The following is an 18,394-nucleotide window of genomic DNA, read 5'->3' on the forward strand; positions in this document are numbered from 1 at the left end:
CTTCCATAAACTGAATCTACATTCAACTGGGAAAAATCTCTTGATGAACGGTTGGATGATCTTTTGGACGATAGTGATTCAGAAGAGGGACAGAGTACTGATGAGGAAGTCTCTCAATATATCAAGTTGTTTTACCGTGCTTTGAAAAGAAAAAAGTCGACAACTTACTTGAGAAAATACATGGGTCCTCTTTGTCAAGAAAACAAGAAGTTGAGAAAACTCTTTAAAGGTTATGATGGTGGGTACGGGCTCATACAATCTACCGTTAAAGATCACAAAGAAGAAGTTTGCTAAAAAAGGATCGAATGTGATAATCTTCTTCGAAATATCTTCATGTTGAAAGAATGACTTGCAGAAACTGAAGAAAGATGTGAATCTCAACAAAAATGTTTTAACGACAAAGAACGCAATATTCTTGCCAAAGAAAAATCCTTGGAGACTAAACTGGTAGCTGCCCTTAATAAAGTGAATTCACTAGAAGAGATTCTGGAAAAATTCAATTCTAGATCCACAAAATTATCCTCTATGCTTGGAGCATGTAAAGAACACCGTGATACACATGATCTGGGCTATAAAGGAATAGACGCTCCAAAAACTGGTAAGATCAATTTTGTTAAAGCTTGTGATAATTTTTCATGTGAAAAACCCTTGGCAGTCTGCAATGATTCTAAAAAACAGGAGTCTACACCTTCTAAACATGTTCGCAAGAGAACAATTAAAAGTAATTCCTTTAACTGCTATTATTGTGGAAATAAAGGACATTCTGAGCAAAGATGTTGTTATCGGTTGAGGAATGAAAAACTTCATAATATTCTTGCATGGATGTCTAAAGAAGTTATTAAACCGGTTTCACACATTGTTGGAGTAAAAGGCATTTTGAACACTCGAAGAATTCACTGTGATAAGTCCCTTCTTAATTGCATGTTAAAAACGAAAAATGCCTACAATAATAGAAGAAAGAGTGGCAAAAGAGTGACTTATCAGGAAAATCACCCTGACAAAAGAAAAAGGCATAAGAGAAGGAAAGAAAAGTTAAGTTCCTCTTCACTCCCTAAAGGAAGCTGCAAATCCAAGACTTCTGCTCCAGACTTCATTCATATCAATAATCGAGTCTCAGAACTGAAAATCAGTGTAAATCGACTCAAACGGAGCATCGAGAAAACATGGAAAACAATCGAATCAGGTACTCCTATCTCTTCTCTTGATAACACTTCTTTTGATATGACATGTAAGTATTCTCTAAACACCCGTGAAAAAAAGAAGAAGAAGTGAATATTGATGAGCAATATGCTCATCTTATTACACCATGACTGCTTTAGACTGCATCCGTCTTTTTATTTTAAAGAAGGATGCTCATGAGTCTCAACAAAGTTGTCTTGAGAAAGCTGTCAAGGTTGTTTTGTGTTCTTTGTTAAAGGTCAATTTCTTTTCTTTTAAGAGTTCTTGTCCCTTTTGTCTGCCTCTCGGAATTTCAATATCGAAATTATTTCGTGCAAATTGGGCTTCTACGGGTCTCACATACGCTTTGACCTAAAAGTACACGTACCAAACTCACATAGACTTCAGGGTCTCTAGGGTTTGTTTGGAATACCTTAAATATTGTGTTCCATAAGATGAAAAGATTCTACAGAATTCTTTTGGCGTGTGCACAATGGATAGAAGCAACAAGATTGATAAAGACGAGAAGGGAAAAACTAATGAGTTGATTCCAGTTTCCATAACATGCTTTCATGTTGTTGATCATAAAAACAAACTACCAGTTCAGATGTCATCACAGATGGTAGGAAACCTTCTTCGATACTTTGAAGTAGTTCGTGAACAACTTGGGATTGCAACAAGGAATCTTGATTTTCTAAAGAACAAACTAAAGAAAGAAACTGATGAAATCGTCCATGTTCAATCTCTAGTTGCTCATAGGGTTTAGGGTGTTTCAAATCTTGTTTTTTGGTTCTTTTTGTTGCCTAGTATGTCTTCTTTTTGGTTTAGTTGGAAGAATAACTAGTGCTTTGGATAACAATGATTGTGACTACACATAGCTATTATTTTTCATCTTCTTGTTCTTTTTTTAGGTTTATTGGTTTAAATTCTAAAAATATTTGGAGGATGATGTTTTGAAGTATTAATCTTTATGATTTGATATATTGCAATTTGTAATGGGATATTGGTGTTTACATCCGTGAACTATGTTTGTCCCATACTTTGTCAAAAGTAAAGTCGTTCGTGTTCGGTATTCATGTACTGGTAAAAGAATAAATAAACTTTTGACAAATACAAAAGTGAAGCCTATATTGTCAAACATTTGATGGAAGATAGGTTAAAAAAATTTGTTTTCAAGGATTATGTCTATTAATTGTCGTTATGCAAATAGTGATTGAAGATAGAATGAATCCTTATGTATTCCGCAGTATTGATCATCCCTGATCCATATTTTATGTATTACTGTGAGGTTCCGTAATGTATCTTATGTTGAGAATTATACAACCAAGTTGATCTTTTAGCTTAGTTGGTGTTCCGTGAGATATGTTATGTCGAGCATATTGAACTAAATTAATCATCTTGTTGGTTATTTAGTTATTGCTCCATAAGTTTTCTTATGTCGAGCAAATCAAATGACGATTACTTTTGTGATTAGTTTGGTTGTGTATTCCAATTAGATTAATTATGGGTTCTCTTGTAATTAATCTAGTTGAGTATTTTCGTGTCTCCATAAGTTCTCTTATGTTCAGCATAATCAATTGAATTGATCACCTCTTGTGTTTAATTTGATTGTGTATTCCGATTAAATTAATCATGGGTTTACTTGTGATTAATTGATTGAGTTTTTTGGATATAGAAAATCATTTTCATGGTTTTTGGTGTCCAATAAAATCCTTCTTTTCTTTTGAAATTAAGGTCGCTCTTGTTGTTCTTTCGGGAATGACATCAAATGGGGGAGAGTTCTTTTGAACTTGTGCTTAATGGTCATATCTTGAGGGGTGTGCGGCTGTGGAATTTTAGAGGGGTTATATTATATCTTTAAACTCCTTGATGAATGTATTTAGCTTCGGCTTTATGATTGCATCTAAATTAGTTGGTATGGATTTTTTTCTTTTAGTCATGAAATGTCTCTCTCGGAAATTTCATTTATGATCCCGTTCTTGTACCTTTGCCAATTTTATTGACAAAAAGGGGGAGAATTAATATGTAGTTCATACTACAAATACATATGGTTTTCGGATCATTGTGTAAGGGGGAGTGGTTTCCATGTGAGATGGATTATTGACTAAGGGGGAGTGCTACATATAACCATAGTATTATTGTTGAAGTTATGATACAATTGAACCTTGACACTGTGTAATAATACTATGACACTGTATAACAATAATTGAGACCGATGCTTTCTCATTGTTATAGCTACGGATCTTCAACATCGGTGATGCTAAACTTACAACCTTTGGGATCATTGGAGTACTTGGAAGTGACAAAGATTTCGAGGAATGTTGAAGATTAGAGATGTGGAATAGGAGCTACTAAAGTTTCTTTATCTTTTTTGTATTCCATATATATTGATAGTTTTGTCACTAGAATTGACAAAGGGGGAGATTGTTAGAGCATTGCTCGGTCGAACTCGTATGTGTTGCTATCTCAAGCATGTTTGTCAATGTTAGTGATCAAAACTATAAGTCTTGATTTCTAGTCTATTATAGCTAAGTCTCGGACTAGGATAGAAAGTGTAGTTGAGCTCAAGGACTTCATGGCGATTCATCATACAAGTAGAAGAACTACTCAAGGAACCGGTGGAACTTCTCGACAAAACGGTATGTGAAGACTTGAACTTATCTATCACTCAAGAAGCCGTATGCTATATATATATACTTTGAGTATACACATTTGGTATTTCAAGCCGAGTATACCTCGCCTATCTATATCTCGAAATATGTGACGAAAGTCATGATATGTTTCAATCATCTTGAAAATTGCTTTGACGAGAAATGGTGTAACAACTATATAACGTCCTCTAAGAATGTTTCAATGACTGAAATGAGAGTTTAGATTACATAACCAATGGTGGACATAAGCATTGTTGTGGAAACACATTTATGTATAAGTCCTATTCCTTGAACCAAAATTTGCGAACTTTGTTGATCAAGAGAACCGGAAGACTGGCGTGAGCCAAGTCCGCGAACTCAGTCCACGAACTACCGAAGTTCTCAAACCCGAGAATTTCTGCTGGATTTGACAAACTACTTGTGTGAAGCTAAGTCTGCGAACTCAGACCGTGAACCCATTCCACGAACCGGTGAAGTTCTCATACCCGAGAAACTCTGCTAGAGTTTGTAAACTCTGCCCGGTAACTTAAGTCCACGAACCTAGTCTGCGAACTTGAGAAGGTTATATATCTGAAGAGTGATTTCTGAACTTAAACTTAAAAAGACTAAGGAATGCAGTTTGCAAACCGTGGCTATAAAAGTTCATGAACCGATTCAAGTGAATCAAATCATCTTTGCTTCAATTGTGTCTTGTATAGTACATAAGATTTCCTTGCAATTGAACAACTCTCTAACTAGTTCATTTGAAGTCATTTGAACTAGAAGAACATGGTTGATATGAAATGCTCATATGGCTAACCTTTTTGTTAACTATTGCTGAACCAACAAGTGCATACATTTGGGTACAGTTCACAAACCTAGAAGCGTGCATCGTCAAATGTGTGTAACAAGCTAAGTTTTCGATCTAACGGTTGAGAAATATTAGCTTGAATCTAAATCAGGTTTTCATCTAACGGTGAATATTGAATGCTTTGTTACTAAGCTAACATTGATTGCAAACCCTGATTTGAAAGACTATATAAAGAAGACATTTAGTATTGTGCAAAACTAATCCCCACACCTTACGTGTGATACTAGTTTGTGTGCTAGAGTCGATTCTCCTTTAACCTTTGGTTTTCTTCTTCTAAAACCAGGTTAACGACTTAAAGACTTCATTGGGATTGTGAAGACAGACCGATACTACTTTTATCGTAGTTGTGTGATTTGATCTTGCATCTTCTATCGTACGAGTACAATCAGATTGATTGGCTTGAGATTGATATCTCCGATAGGCAAGATATAAAAAATAATCACAAACATCTTCGTCTCATTGTTTGTGATTCCTCAACATCTTGTTTCGCTACCATACGATTAAGATTGTTGTGAGGTGATTGATAACTCTAGGATGTTCTTCAGGAATATAAGACTGGATTATCAATTGGTTCCTGTTCACCTTGATTATTATCAAAAGGCGGAGCAAAACCTTTAGGGTTTATCTGTGAGAGACAGATTGATCCTTTGATAGACTTGTCTGTATGATACAGATTTGTTTATTGTTAAAGCCTGTGATTTTGGGTCGTAGCAACTCTTAGTTGTAGGTGAGATCAGCTAAGGGAATCAAGTGCGTAGTATCCTGCTGGGATCAGAGGCGTAGGAGCATAACTGTACCTTGGATCGATGGGAGATTGATTGGGGTTCAACTACAGTCCAGTCCGAAGTTAGCTTGGAGTAGGCTAGTGTCTGTGGCGGTTTAATACAGTGTGTGTTCAATATGGACTAGATCCGGGGGGTTTTCTGCATTTGCAGTTTCCTCGTTAACAAAATTTCTGGTGTCTGTGTTATTTCAATTTCCGCATTATATTTTTTTATCTTTATAATTGAAATACAGGTTGTGCATTAGATCATCAATTAGAGTAATCCAACCTTTGGTTGTTGATTGTCATTGATTGATCCTTGGATAATGGTCTTTGGTACCATCCAAGTTATTCCTTGTGTTTGATTAAAGACTCGCTGATTTCGATTAACTTGAGTAAATCAAAACAAGAGAGAGATATTAACTCCTTGAGATACTTTTACCTAGATTGAGTATGACTGTCTAGTTGATTCTCTAGAAAGTATTTCGGAGTTAGTCCATACAGATTGCTAAGCGAAATATTGGGTGGTGTTGTTAGACCCCCGCTTTTTCAGAGACAATTAAAGCGATATGACTTAATATAAGAATATATCTTCTTTAGCCATGTACAGACGTAGATATTATAGTTCACTATTTATTCGTTGGAGGTTATGCATTCAAGGGGATGAAAATATTCTTAGAGATCATCTAGCGGAATCTAATTTGCGGTATTTTCTCAATAAGTGTAATCGTAGAGAGATCAATATTGTGGTTCTCAAAAAGTTTACTCCTCTTTAACCAGTGACGAACAAAAAAAGTTAAGAGCTTAACTTTTGAGCATTATATGAGATATTAGTTTTATTCACTAGAATATGATAGCAAAGATTACATAGTTAGAAAAAATAATCTCCAAATTCTTAAATGGTCCTTGAAAGTTGTTTTGATATTTGTAGGTACAAATTGTTGGAAAATGGGTTAAACAAGAGGATGAATAAACAAACAGAGAATGGTGTGCCCCCGACTCCAAGGATCTCAGATTCTATTAGACAATAATTCGACCTTTCCCGAAAAATGGCGAGTACAACAGGTCAAGAAATTATTCCTTCGGGATAAAACGAATCCGTAACATCATAATCAAATTCAAGGATTATACTTTCATGACCCGACCGATAACATATTGTTTAAGATTTCTGAGGATGTTATTAGAAAGGAAGAAAACAATAAGATTTGATGTGATTTCAAGAGAAACGGCCACTGCTATTTATTCGGGGTTTCATGTCCATTAGAGATGTTTGTTCATCGCCAACAAACACCTTCAAGAGGCATCAATGATAGCTAATGATAAGACATGCATCCATTCAAATTTAAAATAAATATGAATTAGGTTTTCAAATTAAACCAGAAAAAATTCAACCAAACAATGTCTCACACTCTGCTAAAGGGCGTTGCCTATAGACCCCCGCGACCTGACAGGTCAGGTCGGCCATAACCCTGGGGACTGACACTCCGAAAACCTCCTTCCGTAGAGACGAGCCTAATGCATATGTTTTGAAAATATCCAACACAAATATGCATGGTAGAATTGAAAATTGTAATACTGATTTTATTTTTTATTTTGATAAACAATGAACCTTTAATTAATGGAAATTCGAGGGTACAATGAGTTTATGATCGAAAATAAGAGAATACAAAGTGACAAAAACATGTCGTAAAAGTATTATACCGAGAAATCCGACAAAAAATAGGAGGATTACTGAAATAAGATAAATACAAATATGAATAAGATTTGATTGAATTGGAGGAAGAATAGTTTTTCTTTGAGGTAAATCCCAACCATTTAACCAGTGCCTTATAACTAAGTAATGAAAGTCATCGAGACTCAGTGTCATTTGTATACGCTCTCAAATTTTTCGTATTGTTTATTTTTCCTTTCGACGACATGGGTCATCGGGACTTGTATCATTTGTTTTGTTTTGTTTTGAACTAGATATCATTTATACACACACAAAGTTTTTGTTGGAACAATTGCCGATTTCACACCTGCAAAACAGAGATTAAGACACAAAACAAAGTGACGGCTGAGTCACGACCAGGTCGCTCTCTTTAGGACGTTTCGTGGCTATGCCTTGAATTTTGTGCAAGCAGTTCTTTTCCGTCACAACGCCCCCAGGATAAAACAGCCGAGAAAAACTCTCTTTCGATCTCTCAAGCACATAATGAGAAATCGATCACTTTTACTTCTCCATTCTTGCTCAGTATTTTTTGTCTCTTGATTCTCAGAAAAACAATAGTGTAAAAACTTGTTATTTTCTTTTTGTTCTCAAAACTGTTTTTATAACCAGGCAGTCAATACAGATTAATGGAGAATAAATTGGATTAATTGCTGCAATTAAAATTCCATTCGAAACAGTAAAAAACGGGCAAATAAATCATGGCATAATTAGCGCAATTAAAACATAATTAAGTGCAGTAAAAAAAACGGTTTGAAAAAATCTTTTAAAAACAGCAAAAATACTTTCCAAATTCAAGAGACCTCCCAAGACCTAACCCTCCAGGCCCAAAATGTTTAACCACTAAGCCAAACTCGAATTATTGATATAAATATATAAAAGAATTATTTTAAAACATATATCCCAACAGTTTTCTTATCGTTTATTTTGCCTTTATACGACATGTCAGGAAAAAAGAAAAAAAAATTGCTGGACACATAAAATCCCGCATAACTAGTGCCGTATCCCTAAGCTTTTATTCCATGAGAATATCCACAAGTATCATCCATATTATCGTTGCTGCGTTTATGATTATGAACCGATTCTTAGATACACCACCTTACTCACAAAAGACATCTTACTCACTAGTATTTCATTAATTTCATCCAACCAGAATTTTATTTTATTTTCTTTGCTTCACTTTCATACCATGAGAAAATTAGCTCATAGTACCTTCCTTGTAATTCATCTTCTCTTCCATCATACACTAGTGATCATAGTAATTAATGGATCTCAAGTGAGTGGTGACTTGACTGTCAGCAATATTCAACAAATACCAGAAATACTGTTATCTCCTCCATCGATCTCTTCGGAGAAGAAGAAAAAGAGTTCCTTGGCCTCGACATTCAAGATTGCTTTGTTCGCCGATCTTCATTACGGGGAGAACGCATGGACGGATTGGGGTCCTCAACAAGATGTGAACTCAGGTAAGGTCATGTCAACTATTCTGGATCAAGAAGTACCAGGTAATCACAATTTTGATCCTCTCTCTTTTTATCGATAAAAATCATATCTTGTTGTGATGGTGAGTAAAATACACGTGGAATTTTGATAAAGAGTGGTGCTGGACCCACCGAAACTCTACACCGTGAACGCCACCGAAGAGTAATCGTGCGGCAGTTTTTGAAAGTTTCGAGCACCGAGATTGGTGCGTGCATGATGGGTCCAGGGGTGTTGTGTGTGTCGGTGCTCACTTCGGGAGATTTCCGAAGTGAGTCTAGAATTATTGTTTGATAAAACATCTTTTGAACTGGAAATGGCAGATTTTGTAATTTATCTTGGAGATGTGATTACGGGGAACAATATACCTGTTGCCAATGCGAGTTTATACTGGGATCAAGCAATCTCTCCAACTCGATCCAGAGGAATACCATGGGCTACTATATTCGGTAACCACGATGACGCTCATTTTGAGTGGCCAATGGAATGGTTTTCTTCAACCGGCATTCCTCAAGTTCAATGCCTTGAGCACTGTTCAGCGGTTTCAGGTAAATCTATACTGCACATATGAGGTTGTAAGAAAATCCACGCTTGTATTCATCCTCCATCAATAATTTGCTGACAACTGATCCTTTGGGTGCAAAAAGAAAACATGCTTACCTGTTGTATTGATCCTCTAGGAAAATCTTTTTCCTGCTTGATTTTCTATCTAATTATCCTTGATGCATATCGAACCTTTTGGTCCACAATTGCCTTAACTATGTCATGACTTTTGGTTGATTAATTTTTGGCATTACAGAAAAAGCATGCAGCTTCAGAGGTACAACTCGTTTGGAGCTGATTAAAAATGAAATGCATAAAAACAAGCAGTATTCATTAACAAAAAACGGACCTACAAATCTCTGGCCAAGTGTTTCCAACTATGTAATCCAAGTATCGTCATTCGATGGTCGGAATCATCATCCGATCAGCTATCTATATTTTCTTGATTCTGGTGGTGGGAGCTATCCAGAAGTCATATCGAGTGCTCAAGCAACATGGTTTGAGAATCAATCATATGCTATAAATAGTGATTCAAGGTATGAGAAATCAATTACCAATAATTTTTTACTTTCTAGATTACTTACTATCAAAACGATTTCTTGTTGTCCTTTAGGGTTCCTGAGTTAATCTTTTGGCACATACCAAGCAAAGCTTATAAAGATGTTGCACCAAGATTCGGCATTCACAGGCCTTGTGTTGGTTCAATAAACAAGGAGAGTCTTGCCACTCAAGAAGCTGAGATGGGTATCATGAATATGCTTGTAAATAAACCATCTGTGAAGGTAATTGAGAATAATGCATGCTTATTAAATTACAAAATCACAAATACAACTTGTATAGATTCAGAAAATCTTTCCAAGAAAATGGTCTTTGTTTGCAGCTTCTAGTCTTGAATCTAGGCCTTACTCCCTGAAAAAAGTGGGCAAATGAAAAAGAAAAAGACCACTTTATCCGGACAGAGATGGTATTTGATTTAACAGTGTACTGCTAATTGATATAATTGTGGTAACAGGGAAGTATAAACAATTTCTTTTTGTGTTTGCTTATACACAGGCAGTGTTCGTTGGACACAATCATGGACTTGATTGGTGTTGTCCACATGAAAAGTTATGGCTGTGTTTTGCTAGGCACACTGGTTACGGAGGTTATGGAAATTGGCCAAGGGGAGCAAGAATGGTAGAGATCACTGAAAAACCTTTCTCCATCAAGTCGTGGATAAAAATGGAAGATGGAAAGAAACATAGTGAGATTATTTTGTCTTGAGTTCATCTTCCATTATCTTTTAACTTAATTAGTATTTTGTCGCATGTACATACAAATTTAAATGAAACAAGTACTTGACAAAGTATCGTGGTTCCTACTTTTTTCTATTACACCACATAATTTTTAATTGTTCTTTTTTTTTTTTGGGCGAATGTCATGAGAAATGATGATCGGAGATCCACTTACAAACTAGATTTTGGGCCTGTGCATCGGGCGGACCTGAAAACCAATCACCGTCATTTTTTTCTTTTAATCATATTTTTGGTTTGGTGTGATGTGGTTTCGGTTCGCCCTATCGTGATGAATTTTTTATTTGATGTGTCTCGATTTCGCCTTGCCCGTCGTTTAAGAAGTTTTATTTGGTGTGGTTCGGCTTCGCCTCGCCCCGTCCCGATGCATTTTTTATTTGGTGTGGCTCCGGTTTGCCTCACCCGTCGCTTAAAAATTTTCATTTGATGTGACTTGGCTTTGCCTTTTCCCCGTCCCGATGCATTCTTGAAATCTGTAGAGCTTACTTGGGCTTAAAAAACTATTCCCTTTTTCTTTTCATGAAATCTGCCTTCTTCCTCCATAGTTCGTACCTCAAAATGCAAGAAGTTTCATTAAGCTCACTGCTCATGGATAAAGTAATGCTTCGGTGCTTCCATCTAATATCAAGTAATTTGAATATGTAAACTACCTTCACTAAGATTTTCAATACGCTACGGGCATATATCTTCTCTCATAATTTTATATAGTTTTCTTTTACCAAAACTGGCAATTAACCGTGCTACACACCGCCCCGTTGCGATACATTAAACTGGCAATTAGGTGCAACTCTAATTAGTCCAATGAGTCATGACCAAAAATGATATATATATGACGCCCCTTTTAATTAAGAGTTAATATTGGCATTGGAATCATGTAAGGTTTTATCCCACTCAAATAAGAATACCATATGTGGGAGTCGAACCGCACATCTACATGGTTGAATATCATGTGCTCTTCCCTTTTAATTAAGATAGCAAGTACTCAATATATATAAGAAAAGGAATTTAAAGAAAAGATTGTTACCCGAGCTAGTATTTGAGATGTAATGTTCAAAATGGAAAGCTACGCCAGTTATGGACAAATGCCTAAGTAATTCCTAAGCAGGTGCATACCAACTCAAAACTGTATTTGAGGCCTTAGAACCATTTCCCGCAGCAGGTTTTTGTCATTAATTTTGTACCTACCCCTACTGCAGCTACAAAAAGAAGATAATATTCACAATTATAATATATAAATCATGTTCTTGTCACGCCTGGTTTAGAGAAGATGCAGCTGCCGCAAAAAAGAAAACTATATAAATTGTTGGCAAAAAAACATATACTGGGAGGTAACATAATAATAAAAATGTTAGTCATTTCCATGACGTGAAGAATCTTTTTCTTAACTCCTGACTATGCTACTTTTCACTTAATTTATAGCTTTACAGGTAACCTAAGAATTTTTAGAATGTTCCATATACAAAGAATAGCCTTACAGATAATCTAAGAATTTGTTAGCATATTTCATACACAAACAAAATAAGCATAAGAGTGTAAGAAGGGAACAAAACAAATGAAGAAAGAACCTTTTATTATACCACTTATCACTGTCCCTTTTGTTGGTATACTGTCAATTGTTTTGCACTGCATTTGTAGCAAACCCCTATTGCCATATTTTTTTGCTGTTTAAATCAAATCAAATAAAATTAAGGACTACTTTTTCAAGAGTTTGGTGACTTCCTGATAACATTGGTTGCAGTTTGGTCACCTGCAAGTCTTAACATAAATGTAGTATTCAAAATTCCATGAGTTAACATTGATAACAGAAGAGATTATAAATTACCCTCATCGAGAACGACCGCAACATTCATCTTCTTGAATCTCTCTGACTTGATGAAGTTCTCGGCACCATCATGACCACCAAATCACTTAGACACACTAAAATCCAACACATTTCATATCTTGTCAACCTCCAGCATTGATATCAACCAAATATATTAAAATTTGCATCAAATAGAAAATGATTCCGTTTATGATGTTTAGATAATATATTGTTACCTAAACATCCTGGGGCATCAACCAAATACATCAAAATAGCATTCATTCTATTTTGACCTCATTCTCTGTGTCTATAATGTACAGCTGCAAAAATGCAGGCGGCCGACCATCCCGGGGCAACAATTACTGTTTTCATAATCAGTCATACGTATCTAATAGAATTACATGGTTGTTTGAGAAGAAAAGTATGAAATGGGTTTGCAGCAGGGATAAAGAAAAGTATGGTTTGCTGGAAAATAAAAGTAGCGCAGGGATTTGTTCCAGAGAAGAAAAAAATCACCTACATTGTGAGATCTTTTCTTGAACGGATATTAGGGTTTCTCCGTAACTTATCTTAGACAAAAATCGGACCTGCAAAATTAAAAAAGGGGTTAGGGTTTATAGATTCAGAGAAACAAAGAGACAGAACAAAGGAGAAAGGGGAAAAAATCATTTCTGGAAAATAAAACCATACAAAACGCTGAATAAAAATTACAACTTCATCTGTTTCATCAATCAATCAAACTAAAACAATACCTAGGGTTTACCACTACGGACATGGATTTGGTTATTTATCTCATCTTCAAAACCGTACCTGCAATATAAAAACAAACAAACGATAATTACAACAATAATCTCTCCATTAAAACAGAAAGAACAGAAAAACAGAAAGACGTGTGTTTTGTTTTGAAGTATACTTCTCTGGACTTGAAGCATATCATTGCCTGTGTGAGTCCGGTAACATCTCATCTGCCCATAGAATCTAATGATCCTTGCAAGTTTGCGTTTTACTTGATCAAACATTATGCTGTGGTTTTAGGGTTTTAGTTTGCTGCAGTTTTCTCTTCTTGGGTGAAAGAGAAAGTCTATTTCTTACGTTTTTATCTCCGGAGAAAGTCTATTTCTTACGTTTTTATCTCCGGTTTGTTTTTGCCGTTCTTTTTACCAAAAAAGATATTTACAGGGGGTTAGTCATAGAGTGATTTTTGGGGAGTTGAGTGTATTTTGAATCTTGAGGATTTTGAGAGAGTTTGAGAGAGTGTAGGGAGTTTGAGAGAGTTTGGTGTTTTTGGGTGTAGGGAGTTTGGGGGAGTGTAGGGAGTTTGAGAGAGTCTATTAGAGAGAGTTTGGGAGAGTTTGAGGGAGTTTGAGAGAGTTCATTTCTAACTCATTCTCTTTTAAGAAACAACGAATCCTCATTTATAATTAAAAATGATCTTTAATCAAATGAAAAAAAATAAATAAAAATGATCATATCTCTGTATATCAATAGTATGTTATTGTTGTGCAACGAGATAAATTTTTTTTTCTTCATTTTAACAGTTTCCATACAATTCTAACTCCCTTTGTTCACGAACACTATCCCACATATCATCTGCTATACTCTTTGTCCATGTATTAGCTTCTTGACGTTGTTGTTCTTGAGTTTGTGTCAAAACTTCGTCATCATTTTCAAGCGATGATGGATGGCTATCTTCCTCTTCCTCGACTGGAAACTCATCTGAACGGCATTCTTTTCGCAAGAAGTTGTGCAAGCCTGCACAAGCTGTCACTATCTCCGCTTGTACTTGATACGGAAATGGAGGTTGAGACTTAAAGATCAAGAAACGAGACTTCAAAACACCAAACAATCTTTCAACTACATTCCTCAAAGAAGCATGACGCATATTAAATAATTCTTCAGCCTTTTTCGCATGATTACCCGTACGAACCAGAAAATTCTTTCAAATGATAAGTTTGTCCATGAAATGGTGTTAAACAATATCACCGGTTTGCAAACCCACCATCCCTAAGTAATATTTACCTGAATAAAACACAAAAAGAAAACTTCTTCAAGTAAAACCAAAATATAACTTAACCAAAAAATCAAAACTTCACATTAGATAAAAGTAAAATTACCTTGCGGTATTTTCAGTCCATTTCTTTTTATCATTGCGTCGTTAAGTATTTTCGAATCATGAGCAGACCCTTCCCATCCACTGAGCACTGATGTTGTTAAGGAAGTGCAGGACATGGTTATGCAATTGGCTGAGTTCAAAGGACTGAAAAAAAACAAGTTCTGCTGCTGAAACTGGTGGAATCAAACCAAACAACCAAACCTTAAAGATGCACCTAAAAATCTCAAGTTCAAGAATAAATAAACACTAGTTCTGTACAAATTTCTGGTTTACAGATCCAAGGAATTGGACAAAGTACCTTGTCTCTCTTTTTCTTCTATCTATATGTAGTACCTTGTTTTATAACCATGTATAAGAAATGCATATACATCCTAGTGGATATAGGAAGACTTATTAGGCTAAGAATTGATAAGCTCATGCTAATATGACCGTGTACTTTGTGTATGGTATACTAAGCGATTTCAGAATACTAATCAGTTTTACACACATAAATTGTTGTAAGTTGTAACATTATTGATGACCTTATTACGTACTGTATGCAGGCCACATTGTCAAATGAATGGTGATCAGAATCTGGTTATTACATGCCCAAGGTCTCTACATAGAAGTATTCAAGTGATTTCTAAGTATTACTGTCTTTTTCGTGATCGAGTAGATATTAAACTCTATTTAGCTCCTCATTTTTATATACTAGTAAATATAACAGAACAAATTATTGAAAAAATTCAGAAGAAAGGTATCGATTCTTCCTCTACGAAAGACCCAATTTCTATGAGATGAGCATTAGGCTCTCTTTGCAAGCACACAGGTGGAAACTATTTTATTCACGGACAAAGTACTTGCTTATCATCTCGACTCTCGCTATGACTTTTGAGACAACTAAGCATACAAAGCATATATCCCATAAAATCAGCAGTGGATTTAAAGATTCAGAGGACCTATAACATGCCAATGTGCACAAACACCTCAAATTGCATAGTGTAACTTTCTAACATATAGTGCCAGTGTGCACAAACACCTCAAATTGCATAGTGTATGCAGTCATAATAACATGAATTGCAATACACAAAGAGAACCAATTGATGCGGCACATCCCAGACCTGGGAATTTCCAAGTTTCCCTTACTGACATGTTAGTTTGACAAGATCACAAAAAAACTATTTTTGAACGTTAAAAGGTAACAGAATCAAGTTCACGAGTTCAGATTTAATATAATGGAAATCCTACATTCACACTGTTCATACTGTCAAGGTGAAGAAAACCATGTACCAGAACTGATAATCCTACTAATCATTCAAGCAAAAGAAAGAATATTCCGACGGAATTGAGTGTTGGCACTACAACCTCTACAGTTTCAAGAGGCTTTACAATCTCTAGTTTCAAGTTATGTGTCTAGTCATGCTTATGCCTTCAGAGTCTTTTGTGTTTTGTCTGATTCAAGTTTTCAATTACCTAGAAAAAAAAGGGAAACCCTCAAAATAAACAGAAGGTACCACCAGACTCCACCATTAAACTAGACCCTCAAACTTTTGCAAGTTAAAAATCAATGTACATGACAGTCTTGAGCATGAACTAGACAGTTGCAGTAAGGTTTATTAAAAAACAAAAATACCACACATGTACACAGATCTATTAAGTAATGTTATCAATAGTTCAATGCATAACGGAATCACAATCAAAAGTAAAAAGAAATACCCATAAAAACCAACCATCATAGTGATCAAAGAAGGAAAATACATGAAATAAAAAGCATACCTGAAGCTAAAGCGTTTCCTCTTCTTTCTCTTGTGTTTTTCTCTGACCAAACTCCCTCCCAAATCTCTACTCTTTTGAGAGATTTGTGTACAGGCAAAAATACATTATCAACTCTCCAGAACTCCCCAAAACAACCAACTCCCTAGAATTCTAGGGTTTTACGACTAACAGGGAGTTCAAGGATTTCTTTCAAACTCCCCCACGACTAACATGTGTTTTTTAGGGAGTTTGAGAGACTCTTCTAAACTCTCTCACGACTAACAGGGATTTTGAGAGACTCCCTCGAACTCCCTCACAACTAACGGGTAAAACCCAACTACACTGAACTCTCCACAAATCACTCGAGGAGTAACCCCTTGTTAGTATTACATTCATATAATTTGAGAAAAAGTGGAATGGATAATTTTCAAGGGGGCGGGGACGCTCACCCAAGAATGGGTATTTTCACCGCGCGACGTGGAGCCTTATATGACTTAGGAGTTTAAAGGGTTAGATTAAAATTGCGAAGGGAAACTCCAATTGGACTACCTAAATTTGATGGTTTGTCGTGCTAAGTGGATGGACAAACTCATTTTTGTGCAGTGGGAAAATTGTTTCTCAACCCAAGCTGAACCGACCGTAGCAGAATGGGATCCTACGACAACGACTATTTGGTTATTCAAACACTAACTTCTATAGAACCTTTTATCTATATAAACGTACGAAATCCAAGAATTTTAAACACACTAAGCAACTATCCATTCTCAAATTTCGCAAAAAATCTTCAAATTTCTTAAATATATTTTTTGTTTTTATTCATTTCATTCATTATGGATCCTAATTTTGAATATGAGGAAGCGCGAGTAATAGCGAGTATTTTTGCAACAACAATAAGGGTTTATGCAGTAGCTGGATCAAATGGATGCAGATTCAGACGATAAGAGAATGATCACCAATATTATGATATAATTATACACGGGCCAAGTTCTGCGAGATCCAGAACCAGGAGCTGTATTGAGAAGAAGATATACGTGGAGATTTTGAGAGAAAGGTCACGAACAAATGATACGTGATTATTTTCTTAATAGAAGTGTGTACTCTGATCAAGATTTTCAACATCGCTAACGCATGCCACCACACTTGATCACGCGGGTTATCAGAGAGCTTTGTCGGGTAAACTTTAAATTCAACTATCAATTTCGATGGCATAGTACTGAACAAAAGGTCACTGCAGCCCTTAGGATTTTAGGTTAATATGCGCATGTAGATGCCTGTGATGAGTACATTCGTATGGCCATAATAACAACATACGATAATCTCAAAATGTTTTGCCAAACTATAGTTAACCATTACGTCAACCAACGCAAGAGGATGTCGAACGATTACTAGCTGAAATTAAGAAGGGAGTCTTCCAGGAATTCTAGGTAGCCTTGATTGCATACATTAGGTGTGGCATGGATGTTCGTATGCTTGGCAAGGTCAGTATAACGGCCGCCACACAAAACCAGCTATGGTTATGGAAGCTGCATCTTCTTATGATTGTTGGATATGACAAGTTTTTTTTTTGCCTCTGAGGTTGTAACAATGACATCAATATCTTGCACAAACTACCATTGTTCAAAGAATTAAAATATGCTCCAGCTGCTAATTTCATCATCAACGGCAATAATAATAACATGGGGTATATTTAGGTGGGTTGAATTTATTTAGCGTGGTCAAATTTAGTTCAATCTTACGAGAAGGTACCCCTACATGGAGAATTTGTCTGTGCTCAAAGGTTATTTAAGAAAAACATATGGCGTGTAGGAAGGATGTCGAACGAGCATTTGGAAATTTGAAAAAGAAGTTCCATATCATTTGTGGACATATCATTAATTTAAACCAATATAAATGGATAAGATTATGCTCACATGTATAATTTTGCATAATATGGTAATTGAGGAATCTCAACGGGATAAAAGTTGGACAAGTTATCCAGATAAGGCCTTGAGGAAAGAAGTTCAACCAGCCTGGGGTGTGCCCGCAAGAGAGTATAGAATGGTAAATGAGAGAATTCAAAACAAAGGTTTACATTAAGACTAAGGGAGGATCTCACTGCACACTTGTGGGATGATTTTGGAAGAAGAAACACTCAGAGGATTTAGTTTTCTTTCTTTTAATTGATGGTCTAATTTTCTTTGTTCTAATGTAATGTGGTTTGTACAATTTGATTGAACACAAATATTGAAATTGAAATTAAGGATCAAATTGGAAGAAAAAAACATTGAAATTGAAACTCAAACTCAAACTCAAACGAAGGATT

At 35.7% G+C, this 18,394-nt stretch overlaps 1 protein-coding gene and 1 long non-coding RNA gene across 7 annotated transcripts; one reads left to right on the plus strand and one right to left on the minus strand.

Annotated features, from left to right (window-relative positions):
* Positions 1-8,058: 8,058 nt before the first annotated feature.
* LOC113350263 (probable inactive purple acid phosphatase 16) lies at positions 8,059-10,542 on the plus strand. Of its 2 annotated transcripts, none has more exons than XM_026594378.1 (5): positions 8,059-8,635; positions 8,933-9,157; positions 9,409-9,688; positions 9,766-9,934; positions 10,206-10,542. In XM_026594378.1, the coding sequence occupies exons 1-5, from the start codon at positions 8,320-8,322 to the stop codon at positions 10,413-10,415; spliced, it is 1,200 nt and encodes a 399-aa protein (XP_026450163.1). In that variant the 5' UTR covers positions 8,059-8,319; the 3' UTR covers positions 10,416-10,542. The 2 variants fall into 2 exon arrangements, with proteins under 2 accessions (XP_026450163.1, XP_026450164.1); XM_026594379.1 differs by having other exon boundaries at positions 8,060-8,596.
* Positions 10,543-11,071: 529 nt separating this feature from the next.
* On the minus strand, positions 11,072-13,341 carry LOC113350264. 5 transcript variants are annotated; one of them, XR_003360683.1, is made up of 5 exons: positions 13,159-13,341; positions 12,998-13,055; positions 12,766-12,832; positions 12,482-12,607; positions 11,072-12,361 (listed from the first exon to the last, which is right to left on the minus strand). It is a non-coding gene; the product is annotated as an uncharacterized LOC113350264 (long non-coding RNA). The 5 variants fall into 5 exon arrangements; XR_003360685.1 differs by having other exon boundaries at positions 11,072-12,105; positions 12,267-12,361; positions 12,482-12,832; XR_003360682.1 differs by having other exon boundaries at positions 11,120-11,214; positions 11,469-12,361; positions 12,482-12,832.
* Positions 13,342-18,394: the final 5,053 nt, after the last annotated feature.

The sequence above is a fragment of the Papaver somniferum genome, chromosome 2 (genome assembly GCF_003573695.1).
Source record: "Papaver somniferum cultivar HN1 chromosome 2, ASM357369v1, whole genome shotgun sequence".
Taxonomy (NCBI): domain Eukaryota; kingdom Viridiplantae; phylum Streptophyta; class Magnoliopsida; order Ranunculales; family Papaveraceae; genus Papaver; species Papaver somniferum.

Coding starts and splice junctions, on each gene's coding strand:
- LOC113350263 (XM_026594378.1), top strand. CDS start 8,320: ATGAGAAAATTAGCTCATAGTACCTTCCTTGTAATTCATCTTCTCTTC. Junction 8,636..8,932: donor TCTGGATCAAGAAGTACCAG/GTAATCACAATT, acceptor TGGAAATGGCAG/ATTTTGTAATTTATCTTGGA. Junction 9,158..9,408: donor GCACTGTTCAGCGGTTTCAG/GTAAATCTATAC, acceptor TTGGCATTACAG/AAAAAGCATGCAGCTTCAGA.